Source organism: Agelaius phoeniceus, chromosome 5 (genome assembly GCF_051311805.1).
Source record: "Agelaius phoeniceus isolate bAgePho1 chromosome 5, bAgePho1.hap1, whole genome shotgun sequence".
In the NCBI taxonomy this organism is placed as follows: Eukaryota; Metazoa; Chordata; class Aves; order Passeriformes; family Icteridae; genus Agelaius; species Agelaius phoeniceus.
Window position 1 is genome coordinate 20,893,621 of NC_135269.1, and position 22,726 is coordinate 20,916,346.

A 22,726-nucleotide genomic window follows, 5' to 3' on the forward strand; every position below is an offset into this window, starting at 1 on the left:
CAAAGAAATTTGGCTGGGCCTGGAGCAATCCCAAGACCCAGGGCTGTTGGTACATGGCCTGGTGAAGTTACTGGGAGTGGTCTTTAGCTGTAAATGTTCTGATCCATCCTTACTTCCCCAGTGTGTGCTGTTATAACCAGCTGTGGATGTTTTGCCCTTGTGCAAAAGAATCTGGTGGCCAGTGGTTTAGATGGAGCTACAGTAGTTGGTAAAAGACTTCATTTGGTAAGAACTCAAATCAAGCTGTCAAATCAGCACAAACAGTTTTAATATTGAGAAAAATTTTGCAGTAAAAAAAATGAAGCCAATCATTTTTTAAAGCACCTTTCCCAGGTTTTCTATTTCACTTACTCCCTCACATGCCTGGCTTTCAGGCAAGTTGAATTTTGTTACATATAGCTCTTTAAAAAAATAACTTTAATTTGTTTATAGGTTGTCAGTACTGCTCATAAATACCCATCCGTCCACCCTGAGACCCGCCATTGGACAGCTCTGACATTTGCTGTGTTGCATGGACATATTCCTGTAGTTCAGGTATTATTGTATTTCCCTACCTGCATCTCATTCTTTCTTTTTTCTCCTCTTCAGTTCTAATTACATCCATCTCAAACCAGCATCCTCTTGTCATACTCATATTGGTTACTTCTGCTTCAAGAGTGTACTGATACATGATAGACTTTCAAAGAGAATATGGTGTTCAAAACTTAACCAATATGAGGCTTAAACAGGACAATTTTAAAGCAGAGTTGCACCAAAGAAAGTCTGACAACTCCTTGTGCTCCTTCCTGACCACTTGTTTTATGTGTTTGTTTATTCATTCATTGCACTTTCTTACACTGAAATATTCTAGCAAACACAAAACTGCTGCCTTGGTGGGAGAGAGGTGGACAGCAGCCCTCGTGCTGCTCCAGAGGGGGAGAATCCCTGACTCTCCTTAGCCCATCCAGGTGTCATGTGGGATGTGCTGGTTCCGTGCTTTGGCATCTCAAAAGTTGGGAAGGTTTATTCTTCAAAACAGCTGTGTCTGTGACACACTCAAGCACCAAAACTTTGAAGGCCTTAAGACAGAAATGGCCAAGAGGGGGCTGGAGCACAGGCTCCATCCTGCTCTCCTTGGCCACTTTTGTTTTCAGCACTGCTGCTACTTACGTGGAAGTGTCCCCGATGGAGACCACAGCTTTTGGACTCATTGCTGTAATTGGTTCTTAAGAATTGCCTTTCTTTTGGCCATGTCTTCATATAAAAGATGGAGACAATTGAAATCTGATCCATTTTTGAATGGTGCTGGGCTTCTAGAAGACCATGAAGGAAGGATGCTTGTCGGGCTAACTTTCTTCCATCTCCAGTGCATTACTTCCTAACACTGACCTTATCCCATTTCCCATCAAAAATGCTGGGTTACACTTTTTTGGCTCTGAAGTTGGACGCTGGAGCTTCTGATGTTTGGCAGCGTAAAATGAGCGAAAAAAGGAATGAATTTGCCTCTGTGAAACAATGGGTAGAATTTGCATGTCACGTGTCTCCATTGTATTGGGTTTGCAGATAACAAGAAGCATTAGATTCTCATTTGTCACTGTTCATGAACTCTTCAGAGTGTGATACCCCCAGATGCTCTAAATGGTGAATTTTCTTTCTAGCTATTGCTGGATGCTGGAGCAAAGGTAGAAGGTTCCTTAGAACATGGAGAGGAAAATTATTCTGAAACTCCTTTACAGCTGGCAGCAGCGGCTGGTAAGGACTTTCCTTTCTTCCTCCTCCCATTGTAACAATTCCTCAGCTGGGATCTGTGGTTTAGGTGAGCAAATACTGGATTTCAAAAGGAGTAAAATTGCATCTCTTGCCTTGCAGGAAATTTTGAACTGGTCAGTTTGCTGTTGGAGCGAGGAGCTGACCCCATGATAGGAACAATGTACAGGAATGGCATTTCCATGACTCCACAAGGTGACATGAACTCTTTCAGTCAGGCTGCTGCACATGGACACAGGTAGAGTGGGAACAAGTCTAGTGGCATCCTTTAAGTGCTACTTTTTTGCCTGGGCATCCAATTTGAGCAGATGGGTGAAATTTCTGCATGAACAATTGAACATGCCACCAGCTGAGCAGAGATGTAAGGCTTTCTGCTAGCATGTGAATTAAACCAGTTGGTGGTACAAGCTCCGTTTTGATTTCTGATGTAAAAAAAAAAAAAAAAAGGAAGGGGACTTCTTGTGGTATGTTCAATGCAGTGGTTGTTAAATGGCAGCTGATGTGACAGCAGAGAGGAATGTCAAAAACATTCCTTCTGAATTTCTTGATATTTTTCTCAGGTTTGAGTGAATTGTGTCTGTACTGCTGCAGCCTTAATTTTGTTGAATAGATTTTCTGCATCTATGTTTACTGTAAAGTCCTGTGTGTCTTAATGTTGTTTGTATGCTGCAAATATAAAAAAAAAAGAACTACTGAGATGAGCACCTGGCATGCATGACCTTGCAACGCTCAGGAGTTGACTGCAGTGTAATGAATTAGTATCATGATCTTCACACTCCTACTTTTCTGATTGTAGCCATCCAGAGGAACATAGATACAGGTTAGAGACAGTACCTACCGTGTGTTTGCTTAGAGATGAGCTGCCAGTCTAACAACACGCTCATGGCACGTCAGGGTGGGTTCAACAGCTCTGTCCATCTGGAGCCTGCAAGGGATCCCTGGCACAGACGGGACACTTTGGGTGTTGAAGACTCACATTCAGTCAGTGTGAATGGAAGCCACAGGCCTGAGGAGAGCCTGGGGCTCTCTGTGGATTGGTTGCTGGCTGTCCACGTCACAGACTCTAACTCCTGTGTTCCTACCTGTATAACATCACACACATCTCCTTCCTTCCATCTCTGCCCTAAATTAGTTTGTGACACACCATGGTGCAGTGTAAGTGGGAGCAGGGGGGACACTGGCATAAAGGAGGGTGGGCTGGGAGCCAGCCTGGTTTCTCTTCTCACAGCTGCAAAACCAAGGGAAACTACTGAGGTTGATGAGTTATTCTGGTGTGAACCTGAGGGCACAAAGTCTCTGAGTTTGGGTTTTGTTATTTGATGGCCCAGCTGGATCAGTGGCTTTGTAGAGTAGTCCCAGCTGTGCTTGAACCTGCCCTGACTGGCCTTGTTGAATGTCTAGCTGCTCTAGCTTTCCCAGACTGCTTTGAGTGTGAATCGAGTGGTGGTGCTTTCAGTAGCTCCAGGCAGCTCCCTTCTCAGGTGGCTGCCATGGTGGGAGTCCCAAGAGCTTGTCCAGAGGCACCTTGGCCTTCCCTGGTTGCTAAAGAAGTCTTGAGTCACGTTTAGCTCACGAGTCTTTGTTCCCACAAGATGCTGCCCCTCATGCAACATCTGTGTGGTTCGTGTCACGACAGCAGTGACTTGCAGACGTGTCCCAGGCAGTGCAGGTGGGCTAGCAGGAGCTGTGCTTGCCTTGGGTCTGCTCTCAGCTGGTTCTGCCATTAGCTGGAGTAATTTCTTGGGTAGGTGTCCTAACTTGCCACACAGCAAGTAAGCCCAGTGCAGTCAAAGCCTGGCCACTGACTGCTCTCCCTTTCCTCTCCTCTCCTGCCCCCTCTCTCCCTCTCTGTTGTGCTCTGATTGACAGGAATGTTTTCCGCAAGCTGCTTGCTCAGCCGGAGAAGGAGAAGAGCGATATCCTGTCCCTGGAGGAGATCCTGGCTGAGGGCACGGACTTGCCCGACTCAGCAGCAGCTCCTCTCTGCGCCAGCCGCAACAGCAAGGCCAAGCTGAAGGCCCTGAAGGAGGCCATGTACCACAGCGCCGAGCACGGCTACGTGGACGTCACCATTGACATCCGGAGCATAGGTCAGTGCTGGGCTCCTTCCTCTGCTTCGGCCAGGGAAGGACCACTCTGAGAAACATGTCCCTCTTGATGGGCTGTTGCTTAAACCAGCCACCGTCACATCTTCCTCAAGTCTTTCGGAAAAGAAGGTGGTGGGAGATCTGACAGGTTCCCAGCCCATTCCAGCTCCACAGCACACCCTGTTCAGGGGCCAGTGGCTTTTTTCTGCAGGACACAGTGGTTTCCACCAGGAGCCATCTGCACTGCTGCATGGCAGAGTGTAGGTAAGGCTCTGGGGCAGTGTTCAGCTGTCATGGGCCACCTCCAGCTGCTTCTCTTTTGCACTCTGCTTTAAAGCAGTCCACCATTAAAACAACTTTATTTTCTGAGACTCTGAAGGCAGGAGCAGGGAGCTGACTCCTTGGTATGCCAGCTCTGCCAGTGAGGGACTTGAACATAATACCAGCCCCCTGTGAAGTTGCTTCTGCCTGTGGGTAGGGTGGTTGTGTGACGCAGATGGAAATCGATCTGGACTGTGTGTTTACCATCCCCATTCATCTGTTCACAGAGAAATAGAGACCCAAGTGCCTGGTGTGCCTCTGCCTGGGGCAGTGCTCCAGTCCTGGGGCCATGGGATGTGGGTCAGAGCGTGCAGTGGACTGTGCAGGCAAAGATCTGGAAATGAATGAGAGAAGAGTGGCAGGGGTGCTCTGCAGGCATTGAACATTTTCTGACGTAGAAGGAAAAACCTTCACTTGCCAAACACTAGGCTTATATTTCCTTCCACTCCATTCTATAAGAGCAGAAAGTAGGTCACATCCAGCCTCATGCCTGCAGAGGTACATTAGCTCCATGTGCTTTCTCGCTCAGTGCATGGGAGCAGTTCCCTTTAACTTCCTGGAGAGTGGCTCTGCCATGACAAGCTGCTTGAAAGGGCTGATCTGCTTAACTCACTCAGTGCTCTTTAGGGAAAATGCTAATGATCAGGAGAGGACATGGGGTATCACTTAAAGCAAGTTTTAATCTGAAGACCACCAATTTGAATCCAAGTAGGTAGGGACCAAAATCAGTTTTTTTCACCTTTTAATGGCTCTCCAGGGCCACATTCAAACAAATGAGCTAGTGTAAATCTAGTTTCCAAAAGGCTTTTGCAACGCAGAACACCACAGCAATTACCACAAATTGGTAGTCTCAGCAGAGAAGTTGAAGGCTAGATGAGCAGAGAGACCACAGTATTCTCTCTTAGCATTTGGAGGAAAGCCTCTGTGCATTAGCTCTGGGATGTACTGATAACCATCAGCCTTCTCAAGTAGGGATAAATAGAAATTTGATTTCTTGAATGATTTGGCAGCTTTCGCTTGAAATCTTTATATCAGTAAAGGTAAAAAAGCAGAAGGGCACGTCGTTCCCTGGAGCTGGGAATGAGCTGTGTCCTCTGTGCGCAGGTGTTCCCTGGACGCTGCACACGTGGCTGGAGTCTCTGCGCACGTCCTTCCAGCAGCACCGACGGCCCCTCATCCAGTGCTTGCTCAAGGAGTTCAAGTCCATTCAGGAAGAGGAGTACACTGAGGAGCTCATCACACAAGGGCTGCCTCTGATGTTTGAGATACTGAAGGCCAGCAAGGTAGGATGAAATTGTGTGTTTTAAAGCAAATCAGCCTTTTTCCCATCCTGTAAGACATGAAAGCTTGCAATATTATTCTTGAACAGCTCTCCCAAAGGTTGTTTAGACTACACAGGATTATTATTATCTGGATTGATATGTATCTTGGGGTTTTTTCACTGTGGAACCATGGGTTATAAATACACAGGCTAATCACTGCTCCTACTAGAACAGCCTAATAACAGGTGCTAACAGTAAGCTGGAGAGACAAGAACAAAAGCTGGTACATAGTGGTGAAATTAAAGTCCAAAAGGGTCATGTCAGTGTGGCAAGAGATGTTGATAACCAAGCCAACCCAAAAAGTAATTTCACCCAGCCTGCTTTACAGAACTATACAACAAAGCTAATATTCATGTTTATTTTGGATTTCTTTAGCTTGTCATGATTTTATCTTCCCTTCATGTGGGATTTGGACTTCTAAAGCTTGTGAGGAGACTGGTTTCTACGAGCAAAGAAAAGTATAATTTTTTCAAATTTTCTGTGTGTGTGTTTGTACTTGCAGGTTCCCCAGAATTATTCTTTCAGCTGACGTTTTTTTAGCCAAGCAAATCAGACTAACAAGACCTTTCCAAGGAGGTGCCATTGGGTATGGAAGTATAATGGCAAAAGGGATGATTGTGGAGCTGACAAGGAGAGGGAAATATCTTACCTAGTGAAGAATTTAAAACTTGTTATAACCAATAGTCTCTTCTCTACTGGTCCCCCTGAGAGTCAGTCACTCCCAAGGAATGCCCAGTCACTGTCTACTGTTACCAGAATAACACTGTAGTGATGGAAAGCATCAAAATTATTTGATTGGTGATCTTTTTCCTCACACTCCACAATACATGTCAGTATGGCCTTCTAATTGTTAAACTGAAAGTAAGTAGCTTTTATCACCCAACTCTATATGTAACAGCAAGGAGCAAATAATTTTTAGCAATAGCCTAAATTGCTAAAAGGGGACAGGTTCTGGTAGAGGTACTCAATACTAGATATTCCAGACTTGGTATAACTAATGATGGCCTACATGGATTTATTTCTTGTATCTTGCTGCAAAAGCAGGCTTGGACTAGAGTCTTGAGCAAATCCTGCATATTTGTTCCAGTATTGTTCTGATTTTTGCTCCCATGTGCCTTGCCTTTGCAAGGCAATAGTTTGTATTGGATGAGTATTTATGGAGAATATTTTGAGACAGGTTTTAGGAAATTGTTCCAAATCCTAGGATTTGTAGATTCCTTGTTCTGTACTCACTTGGGTTGATGTATGTTCATCCAGAAACTACTAGCAAAGTGCTGTTTGGTTTGAAAGTTGATATGAAGCTAATCATATTGAAAACTTAACAGAGAATAAGTTTAGGCCTTGTAATTTAGGATGAGGAGTGACTTTAATTGCTTTTCTCCTGGGTGGCTGAAGCAAAGGCCAGCAATCATCATTAGAATAAATCATTTGCATAGGATTATATCTTTAGTACATCTACATCTTCCACAGTCTATTGTAGGAGACCTGGATATATAAATACCTGGATAAATAAGACTGCTACCTTCTGCTTTGGGTTCACTTAGAAACTTAAAATCTGGAGGGGCAAAACAACTGAAGTATCACAAAAACCCTACATGATGAAGAAGAAATCTGTACTGATCTTTATGCTTGCCCCTGGGCCTAGGGGAACTGCCTGTCTTCATGCATATTCACAAACACACACTCACACAGTGTTTCATAGTCTTAGAAAAAGTAATTTATCATTCTGGGACACTCTAAGGGTTTACAAATTGTCTGCAAATGTTATGAATTATTGTGGTGGTCTTGTCCAAATGGCCTCTTACAAAGCTCTCCCAGACAGAAATGAGGAAAGAGACTATTTAGCCCTTTGGAAGGAATCTACATAAATTCATTTGTAGGAGAATGAGCCAATAAAAGTTCTCCCTGGTCACTCCATAGAAGGCAGCTGAGGAGAGCTGAGATTTAAAGGATCTTCTGTTCTCCTTCTCTGGAAGGGCTGAGAACAGAGATTTTTGTGTATACCCACAGAAAAGAAATCTCCTTTAAGAGGTGCAGAAGGGCCATAACTGTGGTTCACATCCCTCTCTCTTGACAGCAAACTGTAAAGCTCTGCATTTTGTAGAGCTGTGGAGAGAGGAGCTTGATTTGTCCACATGGACATGCTTTTCCCTGTGGGTTGGAAACTGCGAGAGAGATTATGACTCTTGCTAAACATCACAGTCTGGCCCAGTACATTTCCTTAATGAGTTTTTCAGGGCAAAAAGTATAAAATAAGCAACTAGGAAGCAGAGAGCCACTTAGCAGTTCTTTGCTGATGTAAAACAAGATGTCCCATTTGCTACATATTGTGATGCTCGGTATATTTTAATTGCATGGCAACTTGCACCTAGAAATGGCATTTTGTGTTCCTATAAATAGTTCCAGCTATCCCATAATCTCAGAACAATTTACTAATATTAATGAGTTGAGACATGAAAGAAGATCTTATCCTCCCTTCACCAACAGGGAAACTGAGGTAATTAAACAGGCGGATTTTCAGTGTCTCATGGAGTGACAGTCCCAGTCTCAGAGGCTGTGATAACCTGGATAAGCGAGACAGCAATTCATAGTGTTGAGTAATTTGGCCAGAGAAGCTCCCCAAAAATCACATGGAAACATAAGGACAGGTCTCAGGGTAGGAAGCAAACTTTCTGCCCCCACCTTCTGCTTTGCACTGTCGTACGAAATGTTCTTGCAGGTTCCCAGGCCATGCAAAAAAAAGGCCAAATGCTATACATCTGAAAATACTAAAGAAAATGTAACCAATACCTACAAGAGCAGTGTCAGATACGCGGAATCCCTTTTTTCTTACAGATGGTTTATAAAATGCCTGTTTCTAGAGGATACAGGTGTGAGGGTTTATGTGGGAGCTCTGCTAGCACTGGTGTTGGTGACCTGTAGGGTGGCAGGGTGGAACTCCATTCCCATCTATGTGCTGGGATGCTGACAGTAGAAACAAATTTTAAAAATTGCAGAAGTCCTGATGCAGTGACACAGAACAGCAACAAAAATTGGTGAGTCAGGCAAAACTGGCTGAGCTCAAGTCCCTAGGTTTATCGCCTTTCTTCAAGCTGTGAAGTCAGTGGGGGAGAACAGTGGTTGCACATGGTTGTTCACTGCTGCACTGAAGCCCTGGAGGAAGTCTTCCAAAAGCACAGCTGGAGGTTTGATACCCAGCTCCTGGTGGCTTCCAGTGGGATGGAGCTCTTTCATTTCCTTTCATCTCTTTAAATGTCTTCTATCAGCTGCACCATTGAGAATTGCATGGGGAGTGGGGAAGTAGCAGTGTTTCCATGCTGCTGAGGCAGAGTTGTGAGGACAGACAGAGAATCCATCTGCAGTTGCTCCCTCTGCAGCTCCTGCTGTCCTGCAGTGAGTTTGGGTCATTACCAGATTAAAGATCAGGGTCAAGGCACTCTGGAAAAAGCAACATCTGTGGTAAAGACATTGAGAGCTCAGTTTGAGGCACCTCTCTTAAAAGCAAGCAAAACCCAAACTGGAAAACTCCAAACAACCAAAAAAATGTTGCTGACACACGATGTTTTTGGGACACTGCATAGGTAGGAAAGGCACTGCCATTTAGGGATGGATTCAGTCTCTTTGGAAGACAAGCACACCAACTAGAAGTGGTTTTGACAGGGCTGTGTGAGGCAGAAGCCAGAGAGTCACTTCTGGGAGTGAGTAGCCCTGAGCTAAACTTTAGCTGCTGTGTAGAGCAGAGTTGAGTCCCTCAAAATTAAAATGATGCTGGAGATCTTGCTATGGAAGAATGATAGGAAGATACAACTGAATTCCTGCTTGTTGGTATCTGTGTTGTGCTCTTCATGGCCTGGGAAAACTCCCCCAAACTCCCTACTGGAAGCTTTCCCTTCCCTCCAGCTGAGGTTGATGTTTGCATTGCCTGAGCTTGACTCTGAGCTGGATTGCCCACCTGCCCCATGTCAGAGTACCATATTTACCTGAGGAGTGCCCCCCACCAAATAGAAGCTTTTAAAAGAGCTATGTGGGGGCTGCATCCAGGTCTATGGGCTTGTACCTGAGGTGAGGCTCGCAGGTCAGCTCTTCTGTTTTTGCAGAGATTCTCCTAAGGATAATAGACTGAATGTGCAGAGATGCTTCTGTATCCTCTGTCTATGAAAATCCTGGAGCTGTTCAATTTGATCTTGATATTTCCACAACCTGAAAAAACAGACTCAAGCCCACAACCTCGGAAGTTAAACACGTCTGGCCTTTGGAGGAGGTTGAGTTTAGGTTTGCACTGAATTGTCATTAAATAACCCAGCTGCATCCGTGTAGATTAGCCAGCACCTTTGCCAGTTGGATGAGGTCAGGAGCCAGTTTCATCTACTGCTTTTTCTGCCCACAGAAATTTATATCAGCTTGTCTTTGGCCTATTTTTTTGAGAAAATACACAATCTTTTAATTCCAAATAATCTCTCTTACAGCTTTCCCTCATAAGACCAGTAAGGAAAGGAGCTCTTTGCCATTTCTTTAGATCCTGTGTGGCCATGCATTGCTGAAGGGCATGTGTGAGTCTACATGTGCATTGAGCACATGTGCTGAAGCATTGTCTGAAGCTCCTAGAGGTGCTTCACACCAGGAAAGCTTGGCTTAAGATTATAAGTGTTCCTGCTAGTGTATTGTCTAAGACTAAATCAGCTTGAGAAGTCATAGGAGCAATCCTTCACCGCCATATCTTCATTGCATTCTAAAGGTCTCTCTCCATCCTTCCCATCCATATCTGTCCATGACAACATGTTTATTTTATTTATTTTATTTTAATATTTAGCCCATTAGTGAGGTGTTGGGCAGCCAGGCTTGTTTAAAGATGCAGGAAACTACTTCATAAAGATGTTTTCTCAGGATTTAAAATTCCTGCAGCTTTTGAACCTTTAAAAATGCACCTACAGGCAGCTGAAGAAATGTGCAGGAGTGCACAGACTCTTTTGGAAGGTTGAGCTGCTTGAATAACAGCCATCAGTCTGGTGTTGACAGTTATTGAGAACAAATAGCAATTCAGAACAATAACCAGTTTTAAAATTCCAAAAGGATTCAGGCATGTGGGTATCTTGAGAAATCTAGCCTATATGGTTTAAAGCTAAGGTACTCTTTAGCAGTAGCTTCTCCATTTGGAAACCAAAATCTCTTAAAAGGAAAGTTTTGGGATGTTTTTTAAAATATGTCTTTTCAGATACAGCCTCTGTCACAGATGCAGTAACTACTGAAAAAGTATTTTCATGTCTCCATCAAACAGAATGCAGCAGGAAAGAATGAAGCATCTGGCTGCTGTGTTCCAAGAAAACTTCCAGAGGCTGAAGCTTGAGATGAGCATTCAGTTTCTCTGTTGCTGGGATTGATTTCTTTGTTTTTCTGGATTTGATTCTTATAAAATAAATGTTGGAGAATGTCATCAGGCTTAGCTCATGTTCGTGTTCTACTAAGTCCAGGCATGGTGGTCAGCAAAAATCAGTTATTTCCCCAGGGTACGCATATGACCTAGAAAGTGGCACTGGAAGACAAAGGAGCTAGAAAATTCAACTTTTTCCCATTGCTTCATGGTGGGCTGAAATGAATGTTTCAGATGAGTTTGAGTGAAGCTGTATTTGTTGCATGAAGCCAGAGTGCCCTGCTCTGCAGGAAGGGCTAAGGGTAGACAAGAGAGGTGAACCCTACATAGCACTGGGACTGGCACTCTGTTACAATTGTGTCCCAAGGAAAGTCTTCCCCTGGGAGAGTGGTGTCTGTGTTTCTCTTACCTGGACACCATCAGAAAAGACTCCGCTCTGTCTTGTTGAACTGCTTTTCCACAGAAAACTGAGCTTTTATTGTAATGAAAGGTTTCACTACAATAAAAGATATTTATTTCCCACAAAATATTTTACCTTTCTTGAAAAAATTAGCACCTGAAAATGGACTATTTTGGCTGACGACTGAAATACTTCAGCTGAAGAAAAACGTGGAATTTCCACAGAGGAGACAGGCACACCAAAACCTGCACTAAAAATAACCCTGAAGACATCCCGGGATGCTAAAGGGTCCGCTTATGGATTCCATGGAGTGGCTAATGCCCTTCTGTGTGTCATCCAATGCCCAGCCAGCACACCCTGATCCATCTTTTGGCTGGGACTTACTGTGATTTGTTAGTCAGGTTTCACTGTTCTCAAGCAACTGCAGTGATCTGTAGCATTGCCCATTGTCACTTGTAGCACTTCTGTGTCTGAACAGTTCCGAGCAAGCCGGAGCCAGGTTATCCACACATGTACATCCTGCATTCTGCGTGTGAGATGCGAGCGCCAGGTACTGAGTGGCATGTTAATAACACACTGTTAACCCCATCCTGTGGTTTCATAACACACATTCAGCTTGGTACTTACTAACACAGGTTTGATTTTGTTCCTACCCTCTGCTACCTTCTAAAATGTTCCCCTGCCAGAGGCAGGAGCCTTCTTCATTTACAATAAATAAATGCCGTGGATGTAACACCTGCCCTTTTCTGGGCTCTCACCCAGGGATTAGACTGTGCCCGTGGATCTGAGCTTTTTACATACAATGCACAACTGGGATATAAAGAGCCTTTTGAAAAGGGGGCTTGGCAGCTTTCCCAGAAGCAACGGAAGAGTCCATTTCTGCCTTACCTGTGATTAATTCTTTTCCGTTTGTGCTTGCAGTGGAGGGGCTTGAGCCCAGCACTAACAAAACCCATTTTGATGTGCAGTTTACTGCTTCTAACTGTAGCTCCAATCTCTGGGACTTCCCTCCCTTTCCAGCTGTTTGACTAATACTAATTCTGTGTATGCTGCTTAACCATCTAGGAGTGACCATCTGAAATGGCATTTATTTAGTTTTGAGGTATTTGCTGAGCGTGAATTATGCAAGAGGATGGTAGTGGGATCACGTGTGCAAGGGTGGAGACAGTTTTGAGATGGAAAAGAAGGTCTCAGAGTTTGAGTGTTCAGGAATGAGGGACAGCAAAAAGTCCTCTCTGTTACTTCATTCTTTATCATCTTTTTCTGGGAATGGGGAGCATGAATAGAGGACTCATTCAAGGGTATCCCAGCATGTCATGGATAAGTCATCAATGGGCTCAGGGTATCCTGAGACTACAGCTGCTGCGGACTGCATGTTAGATGGCTGACTGGAAACAGCACTTCTGCCACTCTGCATTTAGCAGAGAAATGGGTCCCCCAAGCATCCTCAGGACCAGAGAGAGAAGATACCTTTGCCAGTGCCCCCGTTCTCTGAGCAGTGTGGTTTCTCAGCTTGCTGGGGAGTTGAGTATTAACAGGCAGACACCAAGCCCAGAAGAATAAGTGTTACTTTTTCTGCCTTCATGTGGTGAGCTTTTGGTTTTTGGGCTATGTGGTAGAGGAATTTGAGGGCCTGGCAGACTTAGGTTAAAACAGCATTAATGGAGCTGTGCTGGTGAATGTAGCATCAGGAGAAGAAAACCCCAAAACATTGCTTGGGATTTCAGAGGTAAAGGAAATAAGCCTGACTTGTTAACAAGAAGTTACCCTTCAGGGCAGCCACGTGGAGGTGGTAGGGTGTCTGTAGGCTAGTAAGAACTAAGCAGTGGGATTTGAGCAGTCTGCAACACACATTTCACCCTGCAGAATTTGGGGCATAGACACGTGTTGCACAGGCACTGGAGAATATTGGCTATATATTTCCCAGTTGTGTCCAGTACCTTGTAGGAACACATCCCAGAATGGCTATGCTGCATTGATCCATGTAACCTGGAATGGAGGAAGCTCTCCCAGGTATGTGCTGAAGCCTGGAGGAGACTTCCCTGAATCCTGCCACAGACCCTTGTCAGATGGACATTCAGGAAAAAACATTCCTGCCCTTCCCACCCAGGTCTTCACCTCTTCTCAGATCAATCAACAAGGCATCTCTGGTCCAACAACTTGAAAGCCTCCAGCTTTGCTTCAAAAGAATTTATAAATTCCCCTCACAGTTCAAGTGCATTCAGCAGGACTGGGGAATTCCTTTAGATCTCTGCTGAAGAATGCTTTTAAGTCAGGGGACTGCTTGTATCTACAAAGCAAAGTTGCTTGCTCACCAACCAGTTCTCTGCTGGAAGCACCATCTCCCTCAGAAGACTCGCTGTTGTTCCCTGTTCCCTCTTCCCTATCTGTAAACTACCCCATGGCTAGATAAATATTTTTATTATGTCTTGTGCCAAGCATTCTTCCCCCTCCCACAGGAGAAGATGTGCGTCGGCTCCCTTGGAGTGCAAAGGAACGCCCGTGTCTAAAGGGAGGCTGGCCTCTCTCCAGGTGCCAGCCTCACACATCCTGTTGGAACACAATGTGTTCCAACATCAAACTGTAGCAAGAAAACAAAGTTTGGTTTGCTCCTCCAGTGTTAATCTTGCTGCCCACAACTGCTGCAGTGAGCTCTTACAGCTGGGCTTTCACAGTTAGGTTGATAGGATGAAAGGATAAACGGGGAAGAATTGTTCATCTTGGTGCTTAAATGGGAGCTTCTGAGCATCTCAGTGTGGGTACCTGAGTGGTGGGCACTGTGTGAAGGTGAAGGTTGAATAGGCTGAACATGTCCCGTTCCAGAGGAATGCTTGTGCCCCAGGTCATGGACTTCTCAGTTGTTCAGAGACACTTCACAGGCAGCCAAAGTCCTCCAAGAGCAGGATTTGGCTCAAAAAAGCCAATTTTTGCCCAGCCATCCAGCTACAGATGAAGTATTCCTTTTCCCTCTCCTATTTCTGCCTGGTTTATTGGTAAAAGTCAGCAGAGGCACTGTGGGGAGCAGATTCTGTGCCACAGTCCTGTGAGCTTGGTTACGTGCTGGGGGTGTGGGGAGAAAACTTGGTGTGCTGTAATAATTTACCAATCCCCTCCCTTGCTGCTGTTTGTTAGCAATGACTCTAAATAAGCACATGCTTCAGCTCTTGCTGAGCACATTTTTTGGCCTTTGGATGGTATGAGATGTAAGTATTTAATGTTACCAGTAGAAACCAAAGGTCTCCAGCTTCCTCTCTGCCAAATGAGGTCAGTGTTCTGCATGGGAAGTCTGAAGCCACTGTCTTGTCTGACGGCCCTCTGATGTGTCCATCCTAAGGTCTCTTTTCTCTTTGTCCCATCTCTGTTCCATGTCTTGGGGTTTTTAAGCATCTCTCATGTGGATGTATCATGTTTTCAGCTAATTAGAGCTTAGTTTACACCATTTGTTTCATGGGCTTGTGGGCAAAGTGGTTTTGTAATGGGCTTGTATCTGCACACCACAGAGCTGGCAGCCCCTTGCCCATGTAGGCAGGCTCCCATGGGATTGTCTGCAGGCATGACTGGTTCTTTATGTTGGTTGGACTCACTAGTTGGACTTCCCCTTCTCCCACTTGGGTGGCTGAGTTTGGCCTGTCCTTCCCTGGTCTCAGTGCAGCTGGATGTCCTGGTCCGTGGTGCTGTGGTTTGGTCTGGTGAGTTGGGCCTCCAGCTCCTAATGAGGCACTGCAAAGCCCAGATTTTCCATTAGCACATTCCCACAGACACCCTGGAAGGAGGAGATTCATTGTCTTTATTGATGCATGTGTGTGTTTTTAAGAAGCTATTGCATGGGCACAGCTGTGGCTGGGAGTGGTTCATGGAACCCATGAAAACCTCAGTGACACAGACAGAACCTGTGTACCTCAGCAGATTGGGGAGGGGGCTGCCAGGAGCTCTCCTCTTCAGTGCACTTTGCTTTTATTCATTGCAGGTAAAGGTGAGCATTGTTTCTCCTCTCCAGAAGCTTCCCTCCACTCTAACCATGGAATTGTCCCCATCTTCTGTTGTATTTTCTGACTTCTAGCATCTGCCAGATCCAGCTGGGAGCTGCCCTGCTGGTAATCAGCATCCCTCCGGACGCACTCCTCCCTGCCTGTCTCAGTCGGCCCTGGCGCTTTGGCACAGCACTTCCAAGCAGAGAAGAAATTGCTCTTTCTGCCCTGTCTAAAGCTTCCCCTCCCAACCCTCCCAGCAGCTGAGTCACTTCCTTCTTGAAATCTGGCCTTAAATCTTCCTTTTCTCTTTAGCCTGTGATTCACTCCCGTTGTGAGGCGCTTTGCAGAGCTCCGACAGGAGGATGCAGAACAGTGAGATGCTCCTGGGGTGAGACGCCCTCCTTGTCTCGGAGCCACAGCAGTGAGCCCCTCTCTGAGGGCTGGGCCCTGTGCCTGCTAAATGGTGTCTCTCAGTATGAGAGTTTCTCTTATCTTAGAGTTTCTTTCAGTGCTACATCTGACGTAGTAATAGAAGCCAACTCCTGCCTGCGGCGAGTGTGTGTAATTTCCTTTGACATCAGCATGTGCCTGTGAGGGAACAGCTCTACCCCTTCCCACCCTGTTTGATTAGATTCAGTTGGAGAGTCATTACAGCATCTCTGCCACTCCTCCTTGTCACTCGTGGGATTTAAGGAGGACTTCTGAAATGTGCTCAGAGCAAGGAAAGCTTCCATTTCTGGTTCTAAAGCCTGGAGATATTTTTAATATAACAACTATATTCCTCAAATTTTTATACTATGATTTTTTTTTTTGCCCCTCACCTGCTTATTTCCTTGGTCTTTGACCCTCTTAGGTCTAAGTGTCTTGCCATTTCACAGTTTCGTGGTGTGGAGAGACTCACCAGCCAACAGGGTAGTTAAAAGATGTCACCATGAATTAGCAGTGTGGCACTGCTGAACTTGTCTAGACTTGCTCTGGTTATCAGCAAAGTGTGGGATAAAATTTGCCAAAGCTTTTAAATCCTGCTTTCATCTGGGACTTAGGTAGTTAAGCATTAAATACATTTCAATACCCTTGCATCTTAGGCATACAAATATTCAAGGTGCTTAGGAAAGCATCCTATGGGTGCCTTGCCCCCAAAGTTGGGGGGCAGAAAAGGATAAAGGCCAGGGACCAGACCTGGTTCTACCAGAGTCTGGCTTCCACAGCACAGTGGTGCCCACACTGGTGCCAGAGGTGTAAGAGCCCATAAAGAAACATTGGGGATTAAATGAGTGGCTGGCTCTGGTGCCTCAGTCACTCTGTAGAGGAAGGGTCTGTGTGTGAGACTGCTGCACTTCAAAATGTATGCAGGCTGTGCAGCTGCATCTGTCTGTAGCTCGGGTTTTCTAAGACGTGACCAGTGACCATTTTCTAAAGAGCAAAAAAAAAAAAAAATCATTTTCCAGTACAGTAAGTCTGCAAATAAAATGAACTCACTGTTGTAAAGGAACTTTGTTTTTGCAGAGGGGACTGGGCTATGGCATTTGTAGGCAAAGAAGACTTATCATCCAAGGAGAAGACTTCTTAATTTAAAATTATTTGTACAGGAGACATAGCAATCAAGTAAATGAGAATTGCAGTTTCTAACAAATGCTAATAATTGTAAGCTCTTATTTTAATAAAGCTTCAGCAGTCACACTTTTCACCTTAAAACAGGCAGCTGTTGAGAACAACATAACATGTGCTTTGCATACTGATCTTATGTTGTGTGTATTTGTTTTCTTTTGTGTAGAATGAGGTGATCAGCCAGCAGCTCTCTGTCATTTTCACTCATTGCTATGGACCCTATCCAATTCCGAAGCTCGTCGAGATTAAGCGCAAGCAGACCTCCCGCCTGGGTAAGTGTCACTGCAAGATCCTCGTCGGCTCTCCAGGGAGAGCTGTGGCAAGGCTGTTGCTGACCAGGTGCCTGAGCAGGGCGCAAGTCAGAAAAATCTCAAAGTCAGAAAATTTGAAAGACAGAATTAGAGTAAGGAAGGGCCCCAAACTTAACGTGGCCTAAAACTCCCACTGACATCAGGAGGGTCATCAGGTGCACTGGAGTGGGGCCGTAAATCTGCAAAGATTTGTCTGTGTTGCTGATTAGGCTGGGATCCAAGCCTTGGCCCTGGAGCAAGGTGTCTGTCTGGATCTCAAACCACCCTGTCTGGCTGCAGGTGATGCTGTACCAGCACAGCCCTCCCAGCTTGGTCAGCAGAGCCAAGGGTGTTTTCATGGGACTGTGAGAAGAACCAATCAATTTTCCAGGACCCTCTTTCCCTTGACAAAGACTTCCTCACACAGGGAGTGGCCTAATAGAGTATAAATGAGCAGAGGGCCCCCCAGCATCTGCTGAGCTGCAGTTTGCTCTGGGTAGCAGAGCTGGAGGCTGTGCCAGTGTCACACAGCAGGGACAGCTGGCTGTTGTTTCAGCAAAGGTCATCACAGACTTCAGAGCTTTGAATTCCCTTTGTCTGAACTCAGTGTGGTTGTCTCAGGCTGTCCAAAATAGCTTTACGGGCTTTACTCACTAAAAACAATATCCTTCTATTCTGTTGCTTTCTTTTGTCAAAACAGGGAAATATTCAATATGTTCCAGACCTCTTCCAAATTAAAGTTATTGACTTTTTTGCTTCCTTCTTTTTGTGATTCTAGATCCCCATTTTCTTAACAATAAAGAGATGTCAGATGTCACATTTCTGGTGGAAGGAAGACCATTTTATGCACATCGAGTGTTGCTATTTACTGCATCGCCAAGGTAAAATAGAGACACATCTCTGGTTTTTAACAAAAACAGAATTTGATTTATAGGTTTGTGGTGTTTGTTTGTTTGTTTTGCTGTCCCAGTTCTTTAAAGGCTAGTGGCCCAGTCTTCAAGTTTTTCTTGATCAGAACATCCCCACAGCTTGTTTCTGGTTGATCTACCAGATATTTAACAAGTGCTCCTGTCAATAGATTTTCATCCAGTGAATGATCCATGCTTCTGGCCATGTATCTGACTTTGTTGCACTGAGGTACATTGGCATGGTGCTCATTACTGCACTCAGTTCTCGACCATACAGGAGGCATGATACTTTGATTATTGATAATTTAATGAGTGATAAATTCTTGTGAGTGGTTAAATCCTGCCTTGCATCAGTTTCAGCAGTCTCCAGGAAAAACAAGCTACTATCGCACAATTCTTGACAGCATTTGACAACTTTTAAATGAAATTAAATAGCTGTGAAACATACCATACTGTATCCAAAGGCAGTATTTATAGTTGGATTCCTGTGCTCAGAAGGGTGATGAGTTTTCAAGCTTAACCCAACCCAAGAGTTGCTCACAAACATTATTTGTGTGCAGCTGTATAATTCAAGGTGTGCTTTTAAACAAATCTTGCTGGCCCTCCAAAACAGCTTATTTTGAGATGTGGGAAGGACAGAGCTCTGAGTTTGGATGATTTAAGCAATATGGGAATTGATGCTAGTTGTGCTGCCAACCCACATCACAGAGCAGAGAGATTTGAATGAAGTAACTGCAGTAGCTGACCGTGCCTTCAACTAAGAAATGAATATTGGTGTTTAGAGCTTCTTGGTAATGTACAGATATGTTCCAAACTCCCGCTTTAAGCCAACTAAATTGTGTTCATAATAGAGCTGGACACTAGTGAAAGCAAGTAAATTGTTATCTTTATTTTAATTAACAAGATGCAGTCATGATGAGGGAAAGGTTACCATCCAGCAAATGCTGGTCTTGATAGATGAGCTGAGCTCTGAACTACTGCTGGAAGGTCAGATGAATTAACAAAGAGAGAAAGTACAAGGGCAGGTGTTTCTGGCAGCACATTTCCCATTTTCACCTTCTGATCAATGGGAATACCTAGGTTTGAGAAGTAGATTGTTACATATGTATATATCCCACATAAGTAGCAATAATTAGCTAAAAATATGTGAGCTTTTTGTCCTGAAACTTGTGTCTGAATTTCAGGTTATAATAATCAGAGAACAGTAACCTATCCAGTTTCTCTCATGCCTCTTCTCACACAATTATCCTGAGCATGCATAGGAGCATTAAAAGAGTCAGTGTCTTTTTTTTGTTTTGTTCCAAAAGATTTTTTAAACCAGCCTAATGGACATAAGCCAAAATCTATCGCTCTCAAAAAAGGAAAACGTTCAGGTTTTAAATCTTGCAGATCTTCATATAAGATCATGTTGCCTTCAAGAAAAAAAAAATTTGGTTCTGTAATATGTGTCATTACAGAATCTGAGTTTCAGATGTACATTTTACTCTATATTATATGTATTTTTCAGAAATTTCTAATTGAAATCTTACAGAGAGAAGCTTCTTCCTTTTGTTTTGAACTTTATGTTAGTGTCTAAATCTGGATGCTTTTTGGTGACAGAAAGGTTCATTTCAATATACTGTTTTTGCAAGAATTGATGCTGTCATTCCATTGCACTTCTGTACTGTTTTTACTGCATTTTTCCACAGAGATAATTGGGCTGGTATTTCAGTTTTGCTCCTTTTAATTTAGGTTTAAAGCATTGCTGTCTAGCAAGCCCTCATCTGATAGTACCTGTATTGAGATCAACTATGTGAAGTACCCCATCTTTCAGGTACAGTCCCCACGCTGAATTTGAATGGAACTTGTAAGAGGAACACCATGCATGCCCTGTCGAAATTAGTACCTATGTATTTGATAAACCAGAGCAGTGGTTTCACAAGCACAGGCTTCATCTCTGTTCAAGCACTGCAGAGTTCTATTGATTACAATTGTGCCTCAGCAGATACAGCAACAAGCATTTCACTGACATGGGCTGTGCACACAAAGCACTGCCTGTCAGCATAAGGCATTTCTTTCTGTAGTTGGCTCTTTCTGTATTTAATGGACAGGTCTGGAAGAGACCCACTTCATTCCCTTCCTTAGCAGTGCTCTCCAATCAATTTAGTGCCATGAAAAGGCAAAGCTTGCTCTCTGTACCTGTAGCAGGGATGTGCTTCCCCTGCGTTGAGCTGGAGCTCAGGCAGCTCCATGTATCGACTGCTACTGCTGCACATAAATCCCAGCTGCCCACAATAACTGGCCTCCCCACAGAGGTATCTTAGCTGGCTTGTATTACAGTGCAAAGCCTCCTCTTTCTTATCTTCCATGCATGCCCATACACAGCTGGATGAAGGTGGCCTTTGCCAGGGAAGGGATAAGGGAATCACCATTGTATATGCTGTCTTTGCCTGAATCAGTAATGTACTTAACAGACTGGGAAATACACTGAAAATTCAAAATGAGTTATCAGTTTCCTGCAAACTGTTTGGAACTTACCAGGAAATCCAGACAATTTGAGGGTGAGGGTTGAGACATTAGACTACCTGTGAGAAGGAAACACTGAACTTTGCAGAGTGAGAGAATAACCAAGTATATCTTTGAAATTAGGAGGCTTGAGCCATTTTTATCTACAAATCAGTGGTGGTGTTAGGAGAGCCTCGGGTATTGCCTGCATTGTCCCCTGTTCCTCTATGTCTTGGATTGGTTTTTATAAACACTCCCTTTGTTTTATTACAGCTGGTTATGCAGTATCTTTATTATGGTGGTGCAGAGTCACTCCTGATTAAAAATAATGAAATTATGGAGGTAAGAGACATTTATTTAATTGCAGTGGGAGCGATGCTGACTGATCTCTGTGCCATTCACCCAAGGGCACATGGCCATTGGGCAAGACATGAGCACTCCTGTAAGAGCCAGCAGTGCCTCACCTGGAGTGCCCAGGCTCTCTGCAGTCCTGCAGGAAACTGGGAGACTTTGCAAATACCTACTTAGAGGCAAAGCTGGTGTTACCAAAATCTGGAACCAATTTCCAGGGACTTAGTGTTCCATCCTCCCTATCTCAGCAGCATTAAAAACATCCAGTTTGGTTTGTCACATGGGAGAGGTCTTGGGATGTGCTGGGCTTTAACCATGAGAGAAGTCCACTGGAGACACAGTTCAGTTCAATTTCAAACATGTGACTCTCAAATTTATGAATAAAACCATAATCTGCTCCCTGAGATACAGAGACTTCTTTGCCCCTTTCTCACTGGATGTAAAACATCCAGGTGCTGTTGAGGCCTTTTGCAAAAGCCAAACCAAGCCAGCTGGAGCTGACTGAACCTTCATACAGCTACCAGCCACGCAACCACAACCTTATGGATGTTCCCCTTCTGAATACTGTGTGCCATCATTGTCAGCTATGATCAGCAAAACCACTCCAGCTATACAGAACTAAGATATATTGAGCAAATTCTTGATAGTCATTCAGGGAGTTTTCAGGCAGCCAAAAAGAGTGCAGGTCAGTAAATACTAAATTCAGAGCTACTTAAACAGCTTGTAACCATCAGTGTCTGCCACCAGGATCACAGAATATCTCAAGTTGGAAGAGACCCATAAAGGACCATCAAGTCCAACTCCCTGCTCCTTGCAGGGCTATGTAAATCTAAACCACATCACTCAGAGTGTTGTGCAGATGTGCCATGAGCTCTGGCAGGCTTGGTGCCATGAGCACTTCCCTGGGGAACCTGTTCAGTGACTGACCACCCTCTCAGGGGAGAACCTGTTCCTTATGGCCAATCTGCACTTCCCCTGGTGCAGCTACTTTCCTTTTCCTTGTGTCCTGTCGCTGTTGCCTGTATTGTTCTGTCCCTGTAACTCTACAGTCTGGCAGCCAGAGGATTGAAATTACCCCTCTCTAGTGCAGGCAGTGTATTTTTAAGTCAGCATATCCACATCATTTTCCTGAGCTGTATAGGAAAAGTTCCCTAATTCTCTGTTTCTCTCAGAGTTTTGAAAGATTTCCTGAATTTCTAACCTTTTCTGAAATAGGGAATTTTAGACTAGGCAGTGCAGTGGCTTTATAGAGATGTGTGTGTTATCACCTAGGCTGTTAAAAAGCTTGTGCTGCATTTCAGCTGGCAGCTTGCTCTACTTTTGTGACATCTCAAAACTTCTGAGACTCCAGAATGTATGACTGATTGATTGATCTCTTGATAACAGATCTGGCCATGGTTCCTCACAGTTTAAAGTAATTACAAACCAGCACATGACTGCTTGAGCCACAGAGGCAGCTGGAATAGGATTTGGCTTTATCTTTCAAAACTGCATTTAGTAACTTGCCTTATTACACATATGATAACAAGGAGCACCAGAAATACTCCACACAAATCTTTGCTGCAATTCATAATTGGGGCCAGCTGGCTGCTATCACATCAGCACTGCAGATTTCCAGCACTTGGATTTATTTATGGGATTAAAGTAGATCTTGAGCAGACTGCACAGGAGAAGTCAGAATAATGTCATGGAAGTTTCAGGGTTTTGTTTGTTCACCAGTGCAGCATGAGAGCCCCTTTGGAATGCAGAGGTTAGCTTTTTGTTATGATTCCCAAATAATAAGGGCTGTGTAAAAGCCTGAATAGCTGAGTAAGTGCTATTTAAACACGTGAACAGCTTGATCTAAGGTCTGGCTGGGTTACAGCAAGGT

General features: G+C 44.4%; 1 protein-coding gene across 4 annotated transcripts in view; it reads left to right on the forward strand.

Annotated features, from left to right (window-relative positions):
- Positions 1 to 22,726, forward strand: part of ABTB3 (ankyrin repeat and BTB domain containing 3) — a 175,146-nt gene that overhangs the window by 136,187 nt on the left and 16,233 nt on the right. For 2 of the 4 annotated variants that reach the window (XM_077178496.1, XM_077178497.1), the window contains 10 exons: positions 433 to 534; positions 1,638 to 1,731; positions 1,849 to 1,984; positions 2,543 to 2,566; positions 3,616 to 3,836; positions 5,259 to 5,437; positions 16,990 to 17,095; positions 17,892 to 17,994; positions 19,753 to 19,834; positions 20,779 to 20,847. In XM_077178496.1, coding sequence (XP_077034611.1) covers positions 433 to 534; positions 1,638 to 1,731; positions 1,849 to 1,984; positions 2,543 to 2,566; positions 3,616 to 3,836; positions 5,259 to 5,437; positions 16,990 to 17,095; positions 17,892 to 17,994; positions 19,753 to 19,834; positions 20,779 to 20,847 — 1,116 coding nt within the window. The remainder of the gene's footprint in view (positions 1 to 432; positions 535 to 1,637; positions 1,732 to 1,848; positions 1,985 to 2,542; positions 2,567 to 3,615; positions 3,837 to 5,258; positions 5,438 to 16,989; positions 17,096 to 17,891; positions 17,995 to 19,752; positions 19,835 to 20,778; positions 20,848 to 22,726) is intronic. The other 2 variants (XM_077178498.1, XM_054631867.2) reach the window with 2 other exon arrangements.